This window comes from Miniopterus schreibersii (assembly GCF_964146895.1).
Source record: "Miniopterus schreibersii genome assembly, chromosome: 12".
Taxonomy (NCBI): Eukaryota; Metazoa; Chordata; class Mammalia; order Chiroptera; family Miniopteridae; genus Miniopterus; species Miniopterus schreibersii.
In genome coordinates, this window is record NC_138112.1 from 17228348 (window position 1) to 17249592 (window position 21245).

The 21245-nt window shown below is 40.4% G+C and overlaps 1 protein-coding gene across 1 annotated transcript in view; it reads right to left on the reverse strand.

The window, feature by feature from the left end:
• The window catches only part of ARHGAP42 (Rho GTPase activating protein 42), a 221783-nt gene extending 200830 nt beyond the window's left edge, over nt 1-20953 (reverse strand). Inside the window, exon 1 of the mRNA XM_081155734.1 lies at nt 20631-20953. Coding sequence (XP_081011860.1) covers nt 20631-20784 — 154 coding nt within the window. The 5' untranslated portion in view covers nt 20785-20953. The remainder of the gene's footprint in view (nt 1-20630) is intronic.
• Between the last annotated feature and the right edge of the window lie 292 nt (nt 20954-21245).

Here is a 21245-nt window from a genome sequence, read left to right on the forward strand (position 1 = left end):
ATACCAAATTCCTCTCGACTAAATGCTTTAAAAGTTGCAACTGTTTTGAGCAGAAATTAAAGAGAAGCCAAGTTATCTCTCTAATTTAATCTTTTCCTTTAGAATACTATGTTCCTAGCACAATGCTTCATCCTCAGTAGGTGATTAATAATTATCTGACTTATGAATGGATTTAATTATCATAATAAATCTATGTGGCAGACAGCTATCCTAAATTTAAAGTAGAGGAAAAGGCTCAGAGACAGCTAAGGAGTCGCCCAAGATTGTGTATTGCATCATATGGTCAGGACCAATGCCCAGGTTGGTCTAACTGATGCCGAATCTTACCAGCTGGTAGAACTCCCATTTCACCATCTCTGAGTCTCAAGCTTTCTCCTTGTAACCCTGACCCATCTGTTTCAGTATCCGTTACCACAAAGATAATGTCCTATTTTCCAATGACGAATTTTCACAGGAACTAGATTTGCTTCTGATAGTTTATAAAACATTACAAAGGAAATAGAACTCCCCATTGGTTCTGTGTCTTAACCCTTGCCAGAAATCTATTCTCAACATCCTTAAAACATAAATCTGTTTTCCAGGAGAACCCTTATGGTCATTAATACTAGTTATATTTTAACAAAACACCAGGTATAATGAATTTGTCCATGAAAATGGTGTGCTTAACACAACCAAACAAAACAGCCCAGGCCTGATATGTATATTTTGATAGCGCCAATGTGCCATTTCTAAAGGACTGAGGAGAGAAACTGCTCAAAGAGAACCAGATAAAAAAAGAGAAAGCAAATTAAATAGCCAGAAATTGGAGGGTGGGAAAGTAGATAAAGGATGTGAAGACTATAAATGAAGTCGCTAGCAAATTATTTACAGAGAATTGTTAATGGATTGGAAAGAAATGTAGTTAAAGAGTAAAGACTAGAAATACTATCTCAGCTTCTACCTCGACTTTCAGGAACTGGCTAGAAATTGAGAGCTATTGGCCTCCCACTCCATCCCCCCACCCCACCCCCATGTAGAAGAACAGTGAGCACACCTGGAGGGAGACAACCAGCAGGACTTTCTCCCCAACACCTCCCACTAGGGTCTCACTAAAGTCCTTAACCCCACTACTTGGAGGGTAGGGGGTATCTTTCTGATATTGCCACCCTAGTGCATTTATACAGCCTTTCTTTTTGGTAGATTTCACTAACTTTTTTCACAGGCATATTTTTTTCTCATATAATGACAAAAGCACGTACACAATTCTGTACCTTGCTTTTTCTTAGATTTGGATCATACGAGTTATATTTAATTGATTAGATAAGTAACTACTGTTAAAGTTTACTGAATCAGTTGTCATTTCTAATTATTTTCTACTGTAAGTAAATTTTAATTATTTATATAGGTTGGGAACAAAAATCACAGGGACGCTGTTGGTTACTTAAAATTGAAACAGTGGACATCCCTCATACCTCCTTGGTTAGAACTGAGACACCAGCCCGAGGAAGTGGGTTACCTTCAGTGACTCAACTAATCAGGATTTACCCCTGATTTGGGGGAGGGCTGTATTCCTGGACAAACTCGGGGTTCTTACAGAAAGGATGAGAGGACATAGGTGCTGGGTAGGAAATTAGTATTACCTGCTGCAGAAGAAGCACCACAATTGGAATTACTGTTCAGTACCTATAAACCCATTAAAGTTTTTGAAACGTATTACTAATATACAATGCTATCAGTGGCATAATGAAAGTAAGAGGCTTAGTACAACCTAATTAGCAAAAGGCATTTAAAAAATATTTTAGCTAATTTAACAGGCAAAAAAATGGATAACTTACTCTTGTATTTATTTGCATTTCTCTGACTCCCGGTAAGGGTTAACAGCTGTATTTATCCTTTGACTAATCAATTGCCCTGTGTCTAGTGCTCACTTACCTACTTTTCATCTTCCCCCTTTATGTTACAGATGCCGCCTGTTGGTTGTGTGTAAATATCACCACCACCTTACATCTGTTGAGAAAATGTTCTCCTTGGGCAAGACGAACACCTACATTCAAGAGGAAGGAAGAGGTAAAGGCATTCTGAAAGACTGTGAAGAAAAAGTGGAAATGTTGATGAAAAGACTGGTAAGAGACTATGGCTCCAAGAAAGTCAAAGGACAAGAAACTTCAGGAAGCAAGGAGTGGCTAATAGAGTCAAATACACAGCAGTCCAGTAAAATGATGACCATGGTGTCCTCTGGATTTGATAAGTGGTCACTAGAGTCCCAAGCTTTAGAATATCTCTGTGCTCAATTCTAACAAATTCAGCATAACCACGTATTCAACAGCCACCTGGCAATAAATACAGACCTGGCAGAGTACTAGACAAAAGAAGAGACCCAGACCATAGATAAGACAGGGGAAGCTGGGTTAGGGGTGTGTACACATGTATAATTTGAGGGGGCTGGAGCAGCAGGGGCAAAGAGAACAACTGAGAGCCTAAAGCCAAAAGATGCCGTAAGGAACAAGTTTCTCCTCTCTGCCTAATTTGATAAGTAACTTCTTTTAAAAAGTACAGTGTTTGTAATATATCTTTTGATGAAGTGACTTTTAATTCCTAAAAACTAATAATTTAGGGTCTGAAAAGAAACATGCAAGAATTGACTAAATTGTCCATGTTCGTGTTATGAAAATGAAGCTACCTAAATGTGCGAGCCTGAAGAAGCTTAAAATCTTTGTTTCTGATTTCCAGTTAAGTTCAGCAGCTGCGCAGCTGCACTCTAATAGCAGGACGTGTTGGGGCTCCCCAAACTCCATGTCACAATGCATGTACCACAAGCTTCACTTCAGAATAACGGATGGATGTAGATTTTAAGCGGGAAAAATTCTTTAAAAGATGAAAGTCTTATTCAATCACATAGCTGATATATGATCCAATTTCCTTTTGGTGAACTGTAGCAAACTGCAGATGTTTCTTTACTCAGAATGCAACCCTCGCAGACTTCACTTACATTTCATATGTAGACTGCTTTAAATTACTTACACATAAGTGTCATCGTCAACCTGAGAACTTCTAGCTGTAAATATGCTAATAATAAAAAGTATGCCAAAGCAAGGGAGGTATTTGATATAATGGTATAAATTTTTATATAAATGGTATACATTATTGTTTTTCTATTTTAAGTGTGTTCATGTGGACATGGAAGATAAAATTAAAAAATAAAATAAAGTTGATCATCACAGGAAGGCATAGAAAATGTTTTCCATTTTAAACATTTTTAATATTGAGGTTACTTCATTTTTGTTGTTAAAAGATATAGTGTGATTATAATATTGACCATTTGCTGGCTTCTATGTATCAGGCACACTGCTAGGTATATCTCACAAGACTTAATCCTTAAGAAAATAGTTGGTATTATTATTATCCCCTTTGTAAAAATGAGAAAACCAGGGCTTAAAGAAAGTGACTTAAGGGGGAAACATTTCCATGGTGTTCCATAGGGCCACTCGGCCACACGCACGCTCAGTACCCAGTATAGGCCTGAAGTGCACTAGGTGATCCCTAATTTCCTGAATAGATGTGAGTGGATGAAAAACAGATATTCACACTCTCATATGAGATGCCTAGGCCGTGTTGACCGCTATAATGGAGGTATGTACAAGTTACCCTGTGAAACAGAGAAAGGCTGTCTAGGAGATAAAGGGTAAGCATGGTACCTACTAAGTCATACCACCAAGCAGTATCAGCAGCATGCCCTCAGCAAATGTAAACCCAGAAGAGCTAGGCCTCTGTTTGTTCTATATTTTCAAGGCCTGGAACAATATCTGACATACAGCAAACTAAGTATGCCGAACGAATAGGCGAGGAACTGTTCCATGCTCTTTCTTCACATCTCTCCTGAACATACTTTTTTCCTTGCATTAACTCCTGTTTTCTTCCTCTCTACGCCTCTTGGCACTCTCTGCACATATGTAAAATTGCTATTGTCCTATATTTATACTACGAAATTTTTAACTCATCTATCTCTAAGGAAAATGAAGAAGAAAAAAAACACCATGGAAATGTTTCCTCCTTAAATATCCACCAAGTGATTCTGTTTTCTCCAACAAATATAAAGGCCATATCTGAATTTGTTATGGGAAGTTATAACTTTGCTTTAAACATACATTTAGCTCTCAAACTGCTTCCCATCATAAAGAATGTAATATAAATGCTTATAAAACCTATTAAGTTTCTGTTTATAATGTTGAGTTCCAACACAGAGTTACCATATGATCCAGTAATTCCATTCCTAGGGAAATATCCAAGAGAATGAAAACATATGGCCACACAAAACCAGGTACACGAATGTTTGTAGCATTATTCATAATAGCAAATAACAAAGGAAATAACCAAAATGTCCATCAACTCATAAATGGATAACAAAATGTGGTGATGTTTCCACATAATTTAATATTTGGCAATAAAAAGGAATTTAGTGCCAATACATGCTAAAATATAGATGAATCTTGAAAATATGCTAAGTAAAAGAAGTCAACCTCAAAGTACCACAAATTGTATAATTCCATTTATCCAAAAATTCCAGAACAAGCAAATCTATAGAAACAAAAGTATATTATTAACAGTTGCCAGGGGTTAAAGAGAAAGAATGAGGAGTGACTGCTATTGGGTATGGAATTTCATTTAGGGCAATGAGACTATTCTAAAATTAGATACTGATTCCAAAATATATAAAGAACTCATACAGCTCAATAGCAAAAAAACAAACAATCTGATTTAAAAATGGGCAGAAGACCTGAACAGACATTTTTCTTAAGAAAACATACAAATGGCCAACAGGTGCAAGGAAAAATGCTCAACAACACTAATCATCAGATAAATGCAAAATGAAATCACAATGAGATATCTCCTCACATCTGTTAGAATGACTCTCATCAAAAAGACAAGAGATTGCCTGGCCGAGCATGGCTCAGCAGTTGAGCATCCACCCAGGATCCAGGAGATCACGGTTAGATTCCTGGTCAGGGCACAGGAATCTAACATTGATCAATGACTCTCTCATCATTGATCGGCTGTCTCTCCCTTCCTCTTTCTGAAATCAATAAAAGATACATCTAAAAAAAAAAAAAGGCAAGAGATAACAAGTATAGGCATAGATGTGGAGAAAAGGAACCCCTTGTGCACTGTTGGTGGGAATTAGTTCAACCACTATGGAAAACAGTATGGAGATTCCTCAAAAAATTTGAATATATACCTTCAGGGTATATATTCAAAGGAAATGAAAACAGGATATTGAAGAGATCTGCACTCCCAAGTCCATTGCAGCATTATTCACAATAGCAAAGATATGGAAACAATCGAAGTGTCCATCAACAGATAAATAGATGAAGAAAATGTGGTATGTATATGTATGTATAAAATTTTATTCATCGATAAGAAAGAAGGAAATCCTGCGATTTGTGACAATATGGATGGAACATGAGGACCTTATGCTAAGTGGAATAAGCCAGACAGAGAAAGACAAATACTGGGTGATGTCACTCATACATGAAATCTTAAAAAAAAAAAAAAAAAAAGCCCAAAGGTAAAACTCATAGAAATAGAGAATAGATTGATGGTTGCCAGGGGTTGGGGGTAAGAGAAATAGGGAAAGGTTGTAAAAGGTACAAACTTTCAGCTATAAGACAAATGAGGTATAAGGATCTAACATAAAACATAGTGACTGTAGTTGATAACACTGTATTACATAATTTAAATTTGCTAAGAGTTGAACTTAAATGTTCTCACACATACACAAGAGAAAGATAAAATGTGAGGTGATGGATGTGTTAATTAACTAGCTGGTGGGAATCCTTTCACAATGTGTTTGTATATCAAATCATGTTGATGTATGCTTTAAATATCAGACAATTTTATTTGTCAATTATACCTCAATAAAGCTAAAAAAAAAAATTTTTCAATAAAATTAGATGGTCATGGTTGCACAACCCTGTAAACATATGAAAAACCACTGAATTGTACACTTAAAAAAAAAAGGTAAATTTTATGGCAGTGAACTATACCTCAATAATGCTGTTTTAAAAATGAATGGCATTTTAATAGAATGCATTCCCATACAATGAAAACTAGCGCTCTGCAATGGCATCTTCAAAATAACACATATAATACTTTTTTACAAATAATAAATAAGTCACTTGTAAAGTTTCACTTTCTTGGCACTATCTCTTGGATTTGAATTAATACATATTATTGTCACTGCTGAAGAGAAAATTCATCCTTTAATACAAATACCAATTCCTTGAATAAGCACGCTCTAATTAATCTCATTCTGGTAAATATATTTAATACGCAACCATCTTTTTCACTAAGATATTTGTCTTTGTATACAAAGTTTCAAAATTGGTTCCAACATTAAGTAGATAGTGACAACCTGTGGACTTCTGCATCTCCAAATATTAGTTTGACACAACTTCGTTAAGTCCAGTCATTTAATGGACATGTATGAAAAATGTTTCATGTCTCCAGCTCCAGAGTCCCAAAGACTTAGTGCCAACTCTTATGGAGCTAACTTGCCAGGGAGAAAAACGGGCAAATTTTTAAGGGTGAGTGGCACAAGAATGTTAGACCATGATGCTTGAGTTCTCGCTAAGAAAGAATTCAGAGTCAAGACTCAAATACAAGTGAAAGTTTATTAAGAAAGTCACAGAAGTAAAGGAAGTGAGCTGTAGAAGAAGGGAGCCAGCTAGGCTGTGTGGACTCAAGAAACAAGTTACAGAAGCAAAAGACGGGCCCTTGGAGCACAGGAGAAAGAAAGGCAAAGAGAACATGCCTGGGAGAAGGAGAGGTGGAAAGGTACCAGCGTGCTCCGGAGAGTGAGCGTCCACTGGGTCCTTCGTCTTAAGGGCTTTTATATGAGGCCTCAGGAGAGGATCTTAGAATATTCATCAGCTTTTCTGGGTGTGTCTCCTCTGGGTCCTGGCCTGAACTGATTGATCAGTGCCAAGGCGGGGGGTCATTAGTCATCAAAGCTGGTCCTGATGTCAGTGATGGCATCGCGCCAGTTGGTCTTGCTGTCTTTCTGAGCCTGTAGCTGAAACAGAACTGAGGCCTAGATGTTATCTCTGGTTTGACCAAAACTCTGTCTCTGTGGTCAACAGACCTGAGGCTTTGTTCCTAATAGTATTCGATGTGGGCCAGAACCTCATTGTCCTGAAAGCTTAATGTTTAATGAAGAGGTCATGCAAGGGCTTGTATGAGAGTCATATGAGATTATTCTCTAGCCCCCTTGTTCCCCCTCTAAGGGGGTCTACCACATGACTAGCAACATGCTAGCAGAGGAAAGGTCAGGGAAGGGTCTAAACTGCATGACCAGTGATATGAAAGGTCAGGGTGTCTAAACAGTATGACCAGTGATATGCTACAGGAGGAAAGGTCTCCCTGGAGGTGAGGTCCCACACTATAATATTTGTGTTCCCAGTTTTGCTATTGCTACGCACTCAGGGCTTTCTGCCCTGGTGACCTGTACCTGGCCTTTCGTTCCTACTCTATTCATGTCTATCTAACTGACTATTATATCAAAATAATCAAATCATCAAAATAAAATATGATGAACACCTTGTTTTTTACAAAATCGTAAAATCTCAGAGGTGGGAAGGTCCTTACAAAGATAGCTAAAATATTCCACAGAAACAATGGCTTAGTTTCATGATATCAAGCAATGATACATGGTCAGCAATTATATCAAGATTAAATGTACTGCTCTCTGTATACAGTACATTTGTCCAGGTAAGGTAAAGGTTGTGCTGAGGAAAGCCACCTCGCATTCTTTTTTGAATAAAATATGGTGGTGGTGGTTGTTTTTAACTCTGATCTGATTTTGCTTCCTAGTCTTAACAACTAGCTAGAAATGAGATAGGTGAGAAAATTAATATTTAATACCAAGTACCCTACATTGTTCTAAATACTTTAAATGTTACCTTATTTAATCCTTCAAATATGCAAATGAAATAACTATTACTCCCAGGTTATAGACAAAGAAAACCCACAATAAAAGCCAAGTGACTTGCTCACAGCCATATAGCTAATAAGGGGCAGAACTAAAATGAACTGCTCTGATTCTAAAGCCTAGGCTCTTTCTACTATTAGGCTGACTGCTGTTAATGTTAAATCTTCAATGAACCTATTAACATTAAGCGTTCTAATGACTAAAGATTAAACGCTATTAGCACTGCACATGTGTGAGTGATAATGCTAAACTTGCCTAAAAAGCACTTCCTCTCTGTTTCTTCTAGGCAGATTTAATGTTCAGATTATTTGAATAAATTGGGATTAGCTTAAATTAATATATGTTCTGACCAAAGTGCAAAACAAAAATCTCAAAAATTAAAAAAGTCTAAGCCATAGCCTAAGGACTTAAAGTAGGAAGAGTGTCTTGCAACTGACATGGTGTTTCTGAATCCCTGTCTCATCCTCTCTCACCCCATCAGTGGGTGTGCCCAAGCATCACACTCAGCCAGCTATGAATATCCATAGCATTCTAATTTCCTTAGAGCAGTCAGAGAAACCAAGGCAATAATGGGAAGAAAAAGACATGCACCCAACAGAATTTAAATCTGACAACCTGGCCTGGCCAGTGTGGCTTAGTGGTTGAGTGTCATGTCATGCACCAAGAGGTCACTGGTTGGGTTCCCTGTCAGGGCACACACCAGGGTTGTGGGCTCCATCCCCAGTAGGGGGCGTGCAGGAGGCAGCCAATCAATGTTTCTCTCTCATCAATGTTTCTCTCCCTCCCCCCCCCCTCTCTCGGTTCTCCCTCTCCCTTCCTCTCTCTCTCTAAAAATCAATAAAGACACTGGAAGTGTTCATTCACTTGCTGGGATTCCATGCTCAGGATTACTGAGGATTGGTATTTTTTTTCTTTAACCCATAAGGCTGGCCTTTTCCTTGCCTCACTTCCCAAGCTGTCCCAAAGGCCAGACTTCCTCCTGTTCATTGTACCCTACTTCCCCCAGCCCCAGGGCAGAACTCCCCTTAAGTTCACAGATTCCTTAAGAAATATCTTTTTTTTTTTTTTAAATCATCTGTTTTGTCTTTAGAGTATCATCCAAATGTCTTCTCTCGGTGAGTCTGACGCCAATTCAATCACACCACCTTTCCTGGATCAACTAGCTAACGGGCTCAATTCAATTTTCTCACTGAGCCAAATGAATCTTCCTCTTCAATTCTTAATTAAATGTTCCTTTTTCCCCAAATCCCCCTACTCCAGCCCTACCAATGTCATCGTTTTCTTTTCTCACTAATAACCACTGGGATGATCTCACCTCAAACATAATTTACATTCACCAAACATCTGTGCAGCACAAGGAACACCTAGGGCAGCACTTTTTTCTAAGCCACTTTCAATGCAGAAACTAATGTGGAAAAGAGATCTCTCATCTGTAGTTTGGCCTGTTATATTTTGTGAAACTTTCTACTTCTGACAAGTGCAAGCTGTAACCATCATTTTTAATAACCTTTATAGACCACTGACCTGAAGCAGAACTGAAGCACCGGCAGATATGTCCACAAAGTCTTAAAGTCTATGCTGCCTGGTCCTAATTCTTAAATGCCAGCCTAATGCTTTCTTCATTCCCAGAACATAGTAGATTACTATTCATTGTTTAACAGAAAAAAGCTAAATCAAAACCATGCACATTTTATAACCATTTCCTACCAAACTGATTTAATTTGGGGGACAAACAAGCCCATGCTTTAATGTTCAATTAAAGCATTTCCATTTCAATAATCTTATTTCCACAGAATGATAACAATATTGACAAGAACCTGATAAAGTCTTGAAAAAAGCTGAAATTATTAGGATTACAATGATCCTGCCTAAAGCAAATGGAAATGTTACATTTTTATATAATGCTATTATGCATTTTTTCCATTGGCCTACACGAGAACCGTACAAAAAATATAAGGCAAATGCTATTCCCATTTTTGAGGAAAACAGGGTCTAGGACAAATCACTTGTGCCCATGCCACTACTTAGTGGCAGCACCAGGACTAAATTCTAGTCCTGGTGCCCACTGTTGTCCCCTGGGTTACCCAGCCCTAACCAGGCCAGAGCAGTTACATATGAAGCCTGGCGGGAGGATTATTAAAGAGCAAGCTTGTAGTCCCCACTCCCTGGCTTATTCACTCCACAGATATTCAAAACCCTCCTCCATATCATGCACTTCTTAGTAAAATGCAAATTGATTCATGTTTAGCAATTACTAAGCATCCACAATGTGGTCAGAGCTGATCAGAATCCAGATATCCGTGCACCTAGAAGCTTATATTCAAAAGACTAAGTAAAATTTAATAGACAGAGACACACTGGGAGTATCCCGTGTGACTACAGAGGCATAGATTGGAGCGATTATGGACAACAGCAGAAGCCAGAAGCAAGGAGAGACCCTCCCCTGGCGCCCTCAGAGAGCATGGCCCTACCGACACTTTGATTTTGGACTTCTGGCCTCCAGAACTGTGAGAGAGTATATTTCTGTTGTTTTAAGCTAGGGAAAACAATTATTTCTCTCTCTCTCCCTCCCTCCCTTCCTCTCTTCCTCCCTCCCCCCCCCCCCTCACACACACACACACACACACACACACACACACACACACACACACACACACACGGAGTATTATGCAGGCAGATAAAACCAAATTTAATATATTGTGGGCATAGAATTGCAGGACTAACCAAATATTAGAATCTGAGTGGAGTGAAAAAATTCCAATTTAAAACTGGAATAGACAGCCCTGGCTGGGTAGCTCCCCAATGGTTAGAGCATTGTCCCGATACACCAAGGTTGTGGGTTTGATACCCGATCAGGGCACATACAAAAATCAACCAATGATGCATAAATAAATGTAACAACAAATCGATCTCTCTCTCTCTAAAAACAACAAGAAAAACTGGAGGAGATGGGAAAAGCTAGGAGGACTGAGATGTCTCTCTGAGATGACAGGTGGATGAGCATATAACTGAACAAACGAGAACACAAAGAGGGGAAGGAAACGCTTCGCTTTCACACAGAGTCTGAGGTGCCTGAGTCCGTCCAGGTGGTGGCAGGTGGTGAAAAGCAGCCTGGAAGCCGGGAGCAGATGTTATCACACAAGGAAAGCACAGTAAAGGGGGTAAGAAGGAATCCCTGCCCACCACCATTCAGAGGGTAGGGGAAATAAGTGAAAATGGAACAGGAATTCAGCAAGATCACAATACTGAGAAAAAGGTGCGATTATGGAGCTGGGATCCTAAGGAAGTAATAATAATGTTAGAAATGGTCACTTAAGGGAAACCAGGATTGACAAATAGTCAGTGTAAGCCTTTAAAGGTCCCTGCCTGTTACCGCCTATGTTCAAATTATTTTTTCATGAGTACACGGCTTTCCAAAATCTTCCCAAATAGTGCACCCCTTAAAAAGTCACCCTTATTGTCTCCTATGGTGACATTTTTTCATTGTCCCTCAATTTTTCCACCACCAACTTTTAAAACGGCTGGAAGGCTAATCTCTTATTCCTTTGATTCTCCGGTGTCATATAATCACTTCTTTCATAGAAGGCACACAATGTTAAATCCAAGTTTCAGAATGATAATACTTAAATTGTTTTCTCAAGTAATTTTAATTTGCTTCCCCTTGCTAATCTCTCCCACCAGCACCACAGCTCCTTTTATTTGAGGGCAGGGGGTGGGAGGGACCTATCTTTCATTCAGACATTTTAAGGAATAAGAAAATTACGTAAATGAAAAAGAGAAAATTCTCACCATGGCAAAGTAAATCAATTGACATAGCTTCCATTTGCACAAAGATAATACACTATGCACTTCTATTAGCTGCTTATCACTCCCCTCCACACAGGAGCACGTACCAGTGTTCTGAAAGAAACCATTACTTCTCTGGTGTACTGAAGAGAGAACTGAAGCTGGGTCTTTCATTTGGATGAGCTCCAGTATATGTTTACTCACAAGGGAATACTATTTGGCTTGTCTTTCATAAACTCGCAAGCTGTACTGCTTTTTAGATTTGTGTGAGGAAATACCATAGAAATTCCACTACTGAGAAATGTGTCTGACTTCCAAATGAAAAGGGTCATTTAGTGTCCACCCACTTTTTCCCAGAGTAAAGCCAAGGGTCAGGAGAGTGTTATTAGCGTAGCAAAGTCACATGGTGTATTTTTCCCAGTCTTTTTCATACCACCTGAGACTGAGAACTATGACAGGGTGGTTCTCTGTCCTTCACAAAATATTCTCCATTATACCGATGATCACCCTAATCAGATAAACCAATGACACAGAAAAAAGTCATGATTGGGCATTTTTAAAATACCATCAGGAATGAAGACTTTTACCATAGAATCTAAAAAATAAAAAAACTACAATAACATAAAATAATCTACCAAGAGTTATTAGTCGTATCCTACCTTTCCCTACCACGTTCCATGTAAAAAATACAATTAGATAAATTATTCTCCAATGAAAGTTTCAAAACCCTAGGAAATTAGAGGTGTTTTTTTTCTCCTGTTATGCATACACGCCTCTGCAACAAAGGACAAAGGTTGGGAAGCATGAAGATTATCGGCTACTATAAAGTACCTTACTATTCCACAACTCACTTTTCCTGAAACAAGCCACATTCCTTACACAGAGCGCTGCACACGCGTGATTTGCCATAACACTCTCTTCAGCATTACAACTGCATTCTTGATAATAAGATCATCTTGCTGTAGATCTGACCAACGGTGTATGCCGATTAACCAAAACCTTCCAATTAGATGCAGTCCCATAGAAGAGGGTCCCAATTACCAGAAATATCCAGACCAAAGTTTAAAGTCACCCGACCAAAGACAAAACTGTTAAAATAACCACATTTCTATTGACTTGTCCTGTTAGCAACCTGGCCCTTTTCCTTTGCTCCGAGGGCAGTTAAAGATCAACAAATATTATGGAACTTGCTACATTTATACAAAACCCAGCCATTAAACCCAGAATATGGCAGCGACAAAGATGAAGCACAGATTCCATGCACCTAAGAGCCAGATGCTCAGCAACTGGTTTTAATTTTCGGGATGAAAGTCAACAAGAAGCAGGTAGCAAGTCCTTGGTTGATGAGGCCAGATCCACTGAGGATACACTATCAGGATTAATAGATGCTGGGCAGATGTTCAGCTGGATGGTGGGAAAAGGAAGCCGCGGGGCAGAGCTGCAAGCTGAGACTGGTGGGTGGCAGGTGGGAGTAGGGGAGGCTGGCACCTGCCTAGAAGGCTGAAATGAGTGGAAGTTACCATCCAGACGGCAGGGATGGCTGGGGCCAGAACAGGTGGCAATCAACTCTGACAAGAAACAATATTCATGAGATTCAAGACTACATAACTCCCCTTTCCTTCACCCTGTCTCATCTGTTCATAGTAAACATCTGACTGTTGCATAACATTTACTGAATGTGGCTTAATACTCTAAAATTTCTTATCTAATCTTTCTCTTTATAAATCTAGATAAGAGTTGTTACTCTCTATGTATGTATTACTCGAATAAAATTACACTTGACATCAAAACCACACTGAATTAAGCTTCATTATTATTTTTCTTATATAATCTGAGTACCACTTACGCATCAACACACTTAACACTGTGCCCTAAGAAATTGAAAGGATATTTGTTAAAGCAGCTTCTCACTGACTTACAAGTTTAATAATTACCTGAGTTTTTGCACTTTCAGAGAACCTTGCTCTTAACTCACAGGAGGCCGTGTAAAAGGTGGCTCTTGGTGAGCCATTCTTCTGCACTAGGCAGGAAACATTTTCTGTCTCTCAGCAACCCATTCCCTGGCCTTCTCACAGGACAGCCCCTCAATTACTACCTTCTGACAAAGGAAATCCAATGGAAATAAAGATACATGCTGTTAAAGGGCCCCTATTAAGCTCATGTAGAGAATCAGAAGAGGGCAGAGGGAAGTACTCAGCCAGCCCTATTTAATTCCCCTTCGGTGAGCGCCAAGGCTCCCATTTTAAAAACTTGAGTATAACCGCTTTTACTTGTACGTGTCTCTGAAGCAGAACCTTAAAGCACCACATTCTTAATCTAGCAGTTCCTAAAATTAATTAGCTCATTTGAAGAATGCAGTAATTTCTGCTCACTTAACTCAAATTCCAATGGCTGTCAGAACCAAACGAGTGGTTGCAGTAATTCCACATCCACACCTCTGATTAAGCTGCCCGGCTAAACAAGCAAAAGGGCCCTCGTGGAATAAGCAGCAGTGAAGGAGGTCTCGCAGGGTGAAGAAGAGTTCCACCTGAGCTAAACAAAACCGAGGTGCAGATTCAAATACCAAAGCGAGCCTAAAACAGCAGCAGTTCTCCCTGAAAGCTGAAGGAGGGCTAAGTAAGTAGCATAGTAACTACAGGAAGTCCTTCAAATTTCTTAAACTTCTTTTTTCTTACCTTTTCTTTAACTCCTTCCCTGTGCCACCAAAAACTGGTAGCAAAGTGGAACCTGAACATACACAAAATAGAGTCTGGCTGAGAGTGAAGCTTGGCTAAAGGCGAGTTTGTGAAACACAGCAAATGGAAGGCAGGAGTACCTACCTCACCCTTTCTAAGATATTTCAATGTCGCCTTTACATTTAGGGTCTTTTTTACTATAAACAACTATTTAACCGGCAGATCACAAGGGCACCATAGCAGTGTGCTTTAAACTGAGGTCTGTGGACACTGAGGCTAGATACCTTTATTTTATTTATTTTCTATTTTTTTAAATATATTTTTATTGAATTCAGAGAGAGGAAAGAAGAGGTAGAGAGAGAGAGAGAAACATGAATGATGAGAGTCATTAATCAGCTGCCTCCTGCACGCCCCCCTACCGGGGATCAAGCCCGCAACCCGGGCATGTGCCCTGACCGGGAATCGAACCCCGATCGCCTGGATCCTAGGTCAATGCTCAACCACTGAGCCACGACCAGCCGGGCAAGGGTAGACGCCTTTAAGAAATTGTGTGCTTACCTCTTACTAGTGTATCAATTAACCGCACATTCTACATCAACTTATAAGCAACCAACTTCTACCACTCAAATCAGGTGCCCTTCTTATTGTGTCATGGATCACTAGTGCCAGGAACTAGGCTTTCAGGACAGAGGCAATATGACCAATAAATAAATAAAGTTTGTAATAAAGAGAAGGCCATCATAAGGGCAGGAAGATTTTAAAGAACAACAGTTTCAATTGAGAAAAACAGTGAGAAAATGAATCATCAAAACACAAGATATTATCAGCAGTCTTTACATGAGAGGAAATTTTGTTTCAGCAAAACATCACCCATTCCATTAATTAAATGTAGTTGAAAAGTTTTTTATTGATTTCACAGTACTGTTTACATTTAATTTGTAAACTGATTTGCTTTGAATAAGATTGTATGAATAAGCATAAGAATTATAGTTTCATGCTTGTATATACTTATTTATCATACTAAATAATTAAATCTATAGTAGAACCCACTAATTTTTTTTTCCTTTCAAAGAAGCAAGGACACGTACACCTGAGAAACAGTATCCTAAAGGCAGAGGAAAAGGCTGGCTGATTCTACCTTATAAGGCACTAATAGGAAGGAGACAGAGATAAGAAAGGAGAGCTGGCCCTGAAGCTGTGGGGCAGGGTGGAGTCAAGAAAGCTGATACATTCTCCCCACCCAGTCAATTCAATTCAGTTCAATTTCTGGTCTCTTTTTTTTTTCTCTTTTCTCTGTATCTTCTTTTTTTTGGAGGGGGAAGGGAGAGGAGTGTGTCTATTTTTGCAATAACAAAGCTCTACTTAAAGAGGGTTCTTTGAATTCAAAAGTATAAAGAAAGAGAAAATAAAAGGGAAAATACTGGGCGTCCCAAAAAAATGTATACAGCCAAGCTGGCATGGCTCAGCGGTCGAGCATCAGCCTAGGATCCAGGAGATCACGGTTCTATTCCAGGTCAGGGCACATGCCTGGGTTGTGGGCCCGACCCCCCAGTGGGGGGCGTGCAGGAGGTGGCTGGTCAATGACTCTCTCATCATTGATGTTTCTCTCTCTCCCTCTCCTTTCCTCTCTCTGAAATCAACAAAGATATACACACTTTAACAGCTAATAGCTCAATTTTGAAAATGAAAAGTATTTTTAAAACACTGCCTTTATAATTACTCAAAGTGTGTGTATACATTTTTGGGGGGCATCCTATATATGAGAAACATTTTGCAATGTTTCTTTGAAACATGAAAGGAGAAAATTAATAAGGAAAATTAGCCTATGACTTCACAACTCAAATTTCAAGACTAGCACCTGTTAAAGAACAAAGTTTGTGGAATAACGTTTAAGGAAAAGGGTGGAGATTTTGAGTCCTACAGCATGAACTAAAACCCAATTCATCAGTATCAAATATTCTCAAATACCACTCACCAAACATCCATGTGGCCTGTAACAAAATGAACAAATAATCCTAGTGGTAAGATTTTTATAGATATTCTCTCATTTTACAGAAAAGGCAGGACCCAGAGAGGTTAAGTTACTTACCAATTATCACACAGCATTTGACAGGTCTGGAACTTAAACTCAAGTCTATGTCAATCCACTTAATAAACTGTCATCCATTTTCTCAGAGTGGATGTGAATTCGAAATGCAATAATTTATTTTAAAAATATGTTAAGTATCTTACATATAGTTGAAATTGAAATCATCTTGTTAAGGTCTTCATTTATAAGGATCCTTCCAAATACTCTTACTAAAGACATCTACATCCTAAACCAGAGATCAAGGAGCATATGTAACTCCTACTGGAATAGTCATGCATGAATTAACCAAAAGTGCATGCCAAAATTCTCACCAGAAAAGTTATTAACTAAGATGAAAACATTAGAAGATGCTTAGAAATGTATTGATTATACTGGAAAGTATAAACCATTAATTGTATTGATTATACTGGAAGGTAAGAAGCCATTAACTATTAATGAAAATAACATCAAAGTTCTAAAAATAAAGCTGAAATGGATAATGGCTACACTATTGAAACAGTCGGTAGAGAGAAGGAAAGGCGTAGTTTCAAGATAGGGAAGGTGAGGACTTTCTCAGGCAGAAAAATAAAAGTGAGAAGGGGCAAGATGGGGGGGGGGGCTCCTTGCTGAATCTAAGATAGAACTAAGCAGGCTTCGTGTCCTTTAGTCACACTCCTATCTTACTACCCCGGCAGCTTCAGACAGCAGGCATTTAGCAGCTGCAGCCCAGCCTGAGAGCATCCTCTCCAAGGGACAGAAGGTGGCTTGGTGAGAAAAAACTAGTGCCGTCATGTGACTTTAAGGGTCCCTCTGCTTCAAATCCTTCGTATTTGGCAGGTGATGCTGGGAATTCTATTAACAAGGAATAAAACGCTTTCCTTCCACAATGAGAAGAGTAATTATCAAATGTTAAAGTACAGTCATGCTTCGCTTAAAGACGGAGATACATTCTGAGACACGCGTCATTAGGCGACTGTGCTTTCGATGTTGTGCAAACATCACAGGGTGGACTCACACAAGCCTAGATGGCATAACCTACTACACCCCTAGGCTACAGAGGAGGACCGGCTGCTCCTAGGCTAAAGCCTGTCCAGCATGCCACTGCACTGAAGGCGACGGGCAATCGTAACACTATAGTATTTATTTATCGAAACATATCTAAACACAGAAAGGGTACAGGAAAAATACGGTATAAAGGATAAAATATGGGCTCTGGCTAGTGTGGCTCAGGTGGCCGGAGTATTGTCCCGTGCGCTGAAGGGTCAAGGGTTCAATTCCCAGTCAGGGCACTACCCACATTGCAAGTTCCACCTGTCAGCCGAATGCAGGAGGCAACTGATGGGTGTTTCTCTCTCTCCCTTCCTCTCTCTAAAATCAGTAAAAACAGCCCTAGCTGGTCTTGCTCAGTGGTTAGAGCATCAACCCACGAAATGAAGGGTCTCAGATTCAATTCCGGCCAAGGGCACGTACCTCGGTCGCAGGCTCCATCCCTGGCCCCCGTAGGGGCTCGTGCAGGAGGCAACCAATCGATGTGTCTCTCTCACATCAAAGTTTCTCTCTCTCTCCCCCTTCTACTCTCTCTGAAAAGCAATGGTAAAAACATCCTCAGCTGAGGATTAAAAATAAACAAATGAATAAATAAAGTCAATAAAAACATATCCTCAAGTGAGGATTAAAAAAAACATTAAAAGATAAAATATGCTACACATGCATAGGGCACTTACCATGAATGGAGCCTACGGGACTGAAAGTCACTTTGGATGGGTTGGAGAGCGAGTGGTGAGTGACTGTGAAGGCCCAGAACATTACTGTACACTACCGTAAACTTTATAAACACTGGACACCGAAGCTACACTAAATTTATAAAACAACATGAGGTTAAATCAAGTACAAGACAAAATATACAATCAAGAGACACGATAAACAGGAGATACATGAGGCTGCTGCTGGTGTTACATGGCATGCTATTTTACAGCAAACTTTAAGTAGAAAGTACACTCAAAAATACAATAAAAACTATTGTAGTGTAAATACATAAACCAGTAATACAGTCGTTCATTATCAAGTACTATGTACTGTACATAATTGTATGTTCTATACTTTTATACAACTAGCAGCACAGTAGGTTTGTTTACACCAGTGTGACCACAAACACGTAAGGAATGTATTGCACTACAACTTTAGGACAGCTACTACGTCACTAGCAATAGGAATTTTTCAGCTCCATTATAATCTCATGGCCCCACCGCTATTGACCAAAATGTTGTTGTATAGCACATGACCGTAATATACTCTCATCACAAACCTAAGAATCTTAGAAAGACAGCAGGTTGTATATTTAAGTGCGTAAGGCCAAAGTAACAAGGCAGGGTCTATACATTCAAGAAACTTACACTCTCAAGATTTCTTCACTTAGGAAGGGAAAAACAGATCTAAGAACAAAAATCACCTGATACTCACAAGGCTAGATTCAAAAATCATAATAAAGTGCACCACGTTACTAGTAAAATGATGTACATTTCAGAGCTTTCATCACAGCTATGTAAGTATTTTCAACTTTTGAAACACTGAAACTGTTCTCCAGCAGTGAAGAGAAATGTCATTTGTAGACCATTTGGCCCCACCAGCAAGAGTTGGCTCAGCATTTAGCACTCTGAGGTGGGGAAACTTTGTGAAGAGGCATCATGCTCACTAAGAGGCCAAGAGGAGGCATCATGCTCTTTAAGAGGACAAGAGGCTAAGTCCCAAGACCTCAAGCTGGATTTGCAAACCCAAAGGAAAGAGAGTTCACATTTGTCTATACACAGGATGGAAAGAAGTTCAGATAAATTATATTTTCACAAATCAGTAAATACTGTTATCAGTAGTAGCCTCAAATTCAGAAATTAAGTGAATGTGGGCATCAAACATATTTTCTTTACCCAGTTAAGTAACATAAGTGATAAGTAAATGTTCTAGCATTCTGGGATGGTTAAAATAAAAAAGGATTTGGAAGCACACTGATTTCAATACATTTTGCTAAAGCTCCATCCCTACGATTACTAACACATGCTTCACAGTACTGGTCAGATGCTAATGTTGTCTTTTTCCAGCACCATGTGGTTACTGACCTTGCACTCGACATATACAATGACGCTTCCCCTACAACACCTGTCCTGGGGATTGCTAGATCACCGAAAGGCCTCTCCACCTTATGAAAATACTACACTTACCAGCCCTCAGAGGCCAGAGGTACAAGGTTTCTTTTCAGTGGCTAAAGCATTGAGAAGTCTCTATTAAGATGTAAATATGTCATGGGAAGAGTAACAAGCCTCTCGTTTAGTCACTCAGTTATCTATAAGAGAAACTCTGGAGTTTCTTTTCCTAAGACTTCCTAAGGTCTTAGTAATTACAGTGAAGATCCCGATCCCGGGGGGTGTGGGGCAGGAGGTGGGAGAAATCCCTAAGGGCAGTCTTTACTTCCTATAGATGATCAGAAGTTCTGAATGGCCTTCAGCCACTGAACTCACATCCTCGGTGACTCCACCAACACCAGATTTGCAATGCAAACCAAAAATTAAGATGAACGATAACCCGTATAGAGATAAAATGGTCCATGCCATCTTCCATCACCTTACTAAATGGCAAAACTACAAAGGCATATTTTTTTAAAAGCCAACTCAGTGATTAACTATGCCCAATGATGAGCCACTGATAGACATAAGAAATTAATCATATTATTTGAATATCACTAAACAAAGCAGCTTCGTTCTACCTTAAGGCAAACTCTTGAATACTTCCTTAAGGATTTAAAAAAAAAAAAAAAGAAAGAAAGAAAGAAAGAAAGAAAGAAACAATAGTCCCCAGCATTTTTTTCCAGGAACGTTATACAAAAAGATGGTTTTTGTACAACTTTACTCAGGATACATTCCAGGGTCCAGTGGAGAACTTTCCCTTCTCTGTAGGCATGGAAGTAACATGCCTAAGAACACCTAAGAACAAACTTTGTTGGCCACCAGCAGGGGACCTCTTCAGCTTTTGTCCCCAAACCCATTCAAACAAAAGAAGCTGCGTCTGCTCCATGCCCACTCCGCAGACGCGCGCCCCGGGCACAGCCCGACCCCGCGCCCTCTCCGCCCCCACCGCCGGCTCCACTTACTCCTCAGCGCCCCAATGAGCAGGGAGCCGTCCTTGATCAGCTCTTTGATGAACTTGTTGGTTCTCTCCAGCTCAATCTCGTGGCACTGCAGGCGCTCCCTGAAATCCGGGCTGTCCAAGTAGGAATCGCTGAACTCCAGCGTAGGCAGCCCCATGGCACAGGCACTGCCGGCGGCCGCCGGGGACACGTCCGGGCCGGCGGTCAGGGCGGGGACAGTCGGAGACCGTGGCCTGCGCTGCGACGCGCGGTCGCGGGGAACGCGCCGGGACGCGAGGGGACTGCGCAGAGGAAACGGGCCCCGCGCGCCCCGCCGCCTGCGCCGGGCTCCCGTGGTGCGCGGGCGCCTCCGGGCTCAGTCCTCCCGGGAGGCGAGGCGGGCGCAGACGCCGGGGCTGGGCCGGGGCGCGGGTCGGCTCAGGCTGCGGGCGTCGCGGCGCATGGTCGCTGCGAGCACCGGGGCGGCGGCGGCGGCGGCGGCGGGCCGCGGCGGGAGCAGGAAAGTTGCCTCCGGCTCGCGGGCACTTCCGGCAGCTCCGCTCCGCGGTCCTGACAGTGGTTTGTGCGCTGAGCCAGAAGCGCCCAGTCGCCGCTCCGGCCCGGCCGGGGAAACCCTCC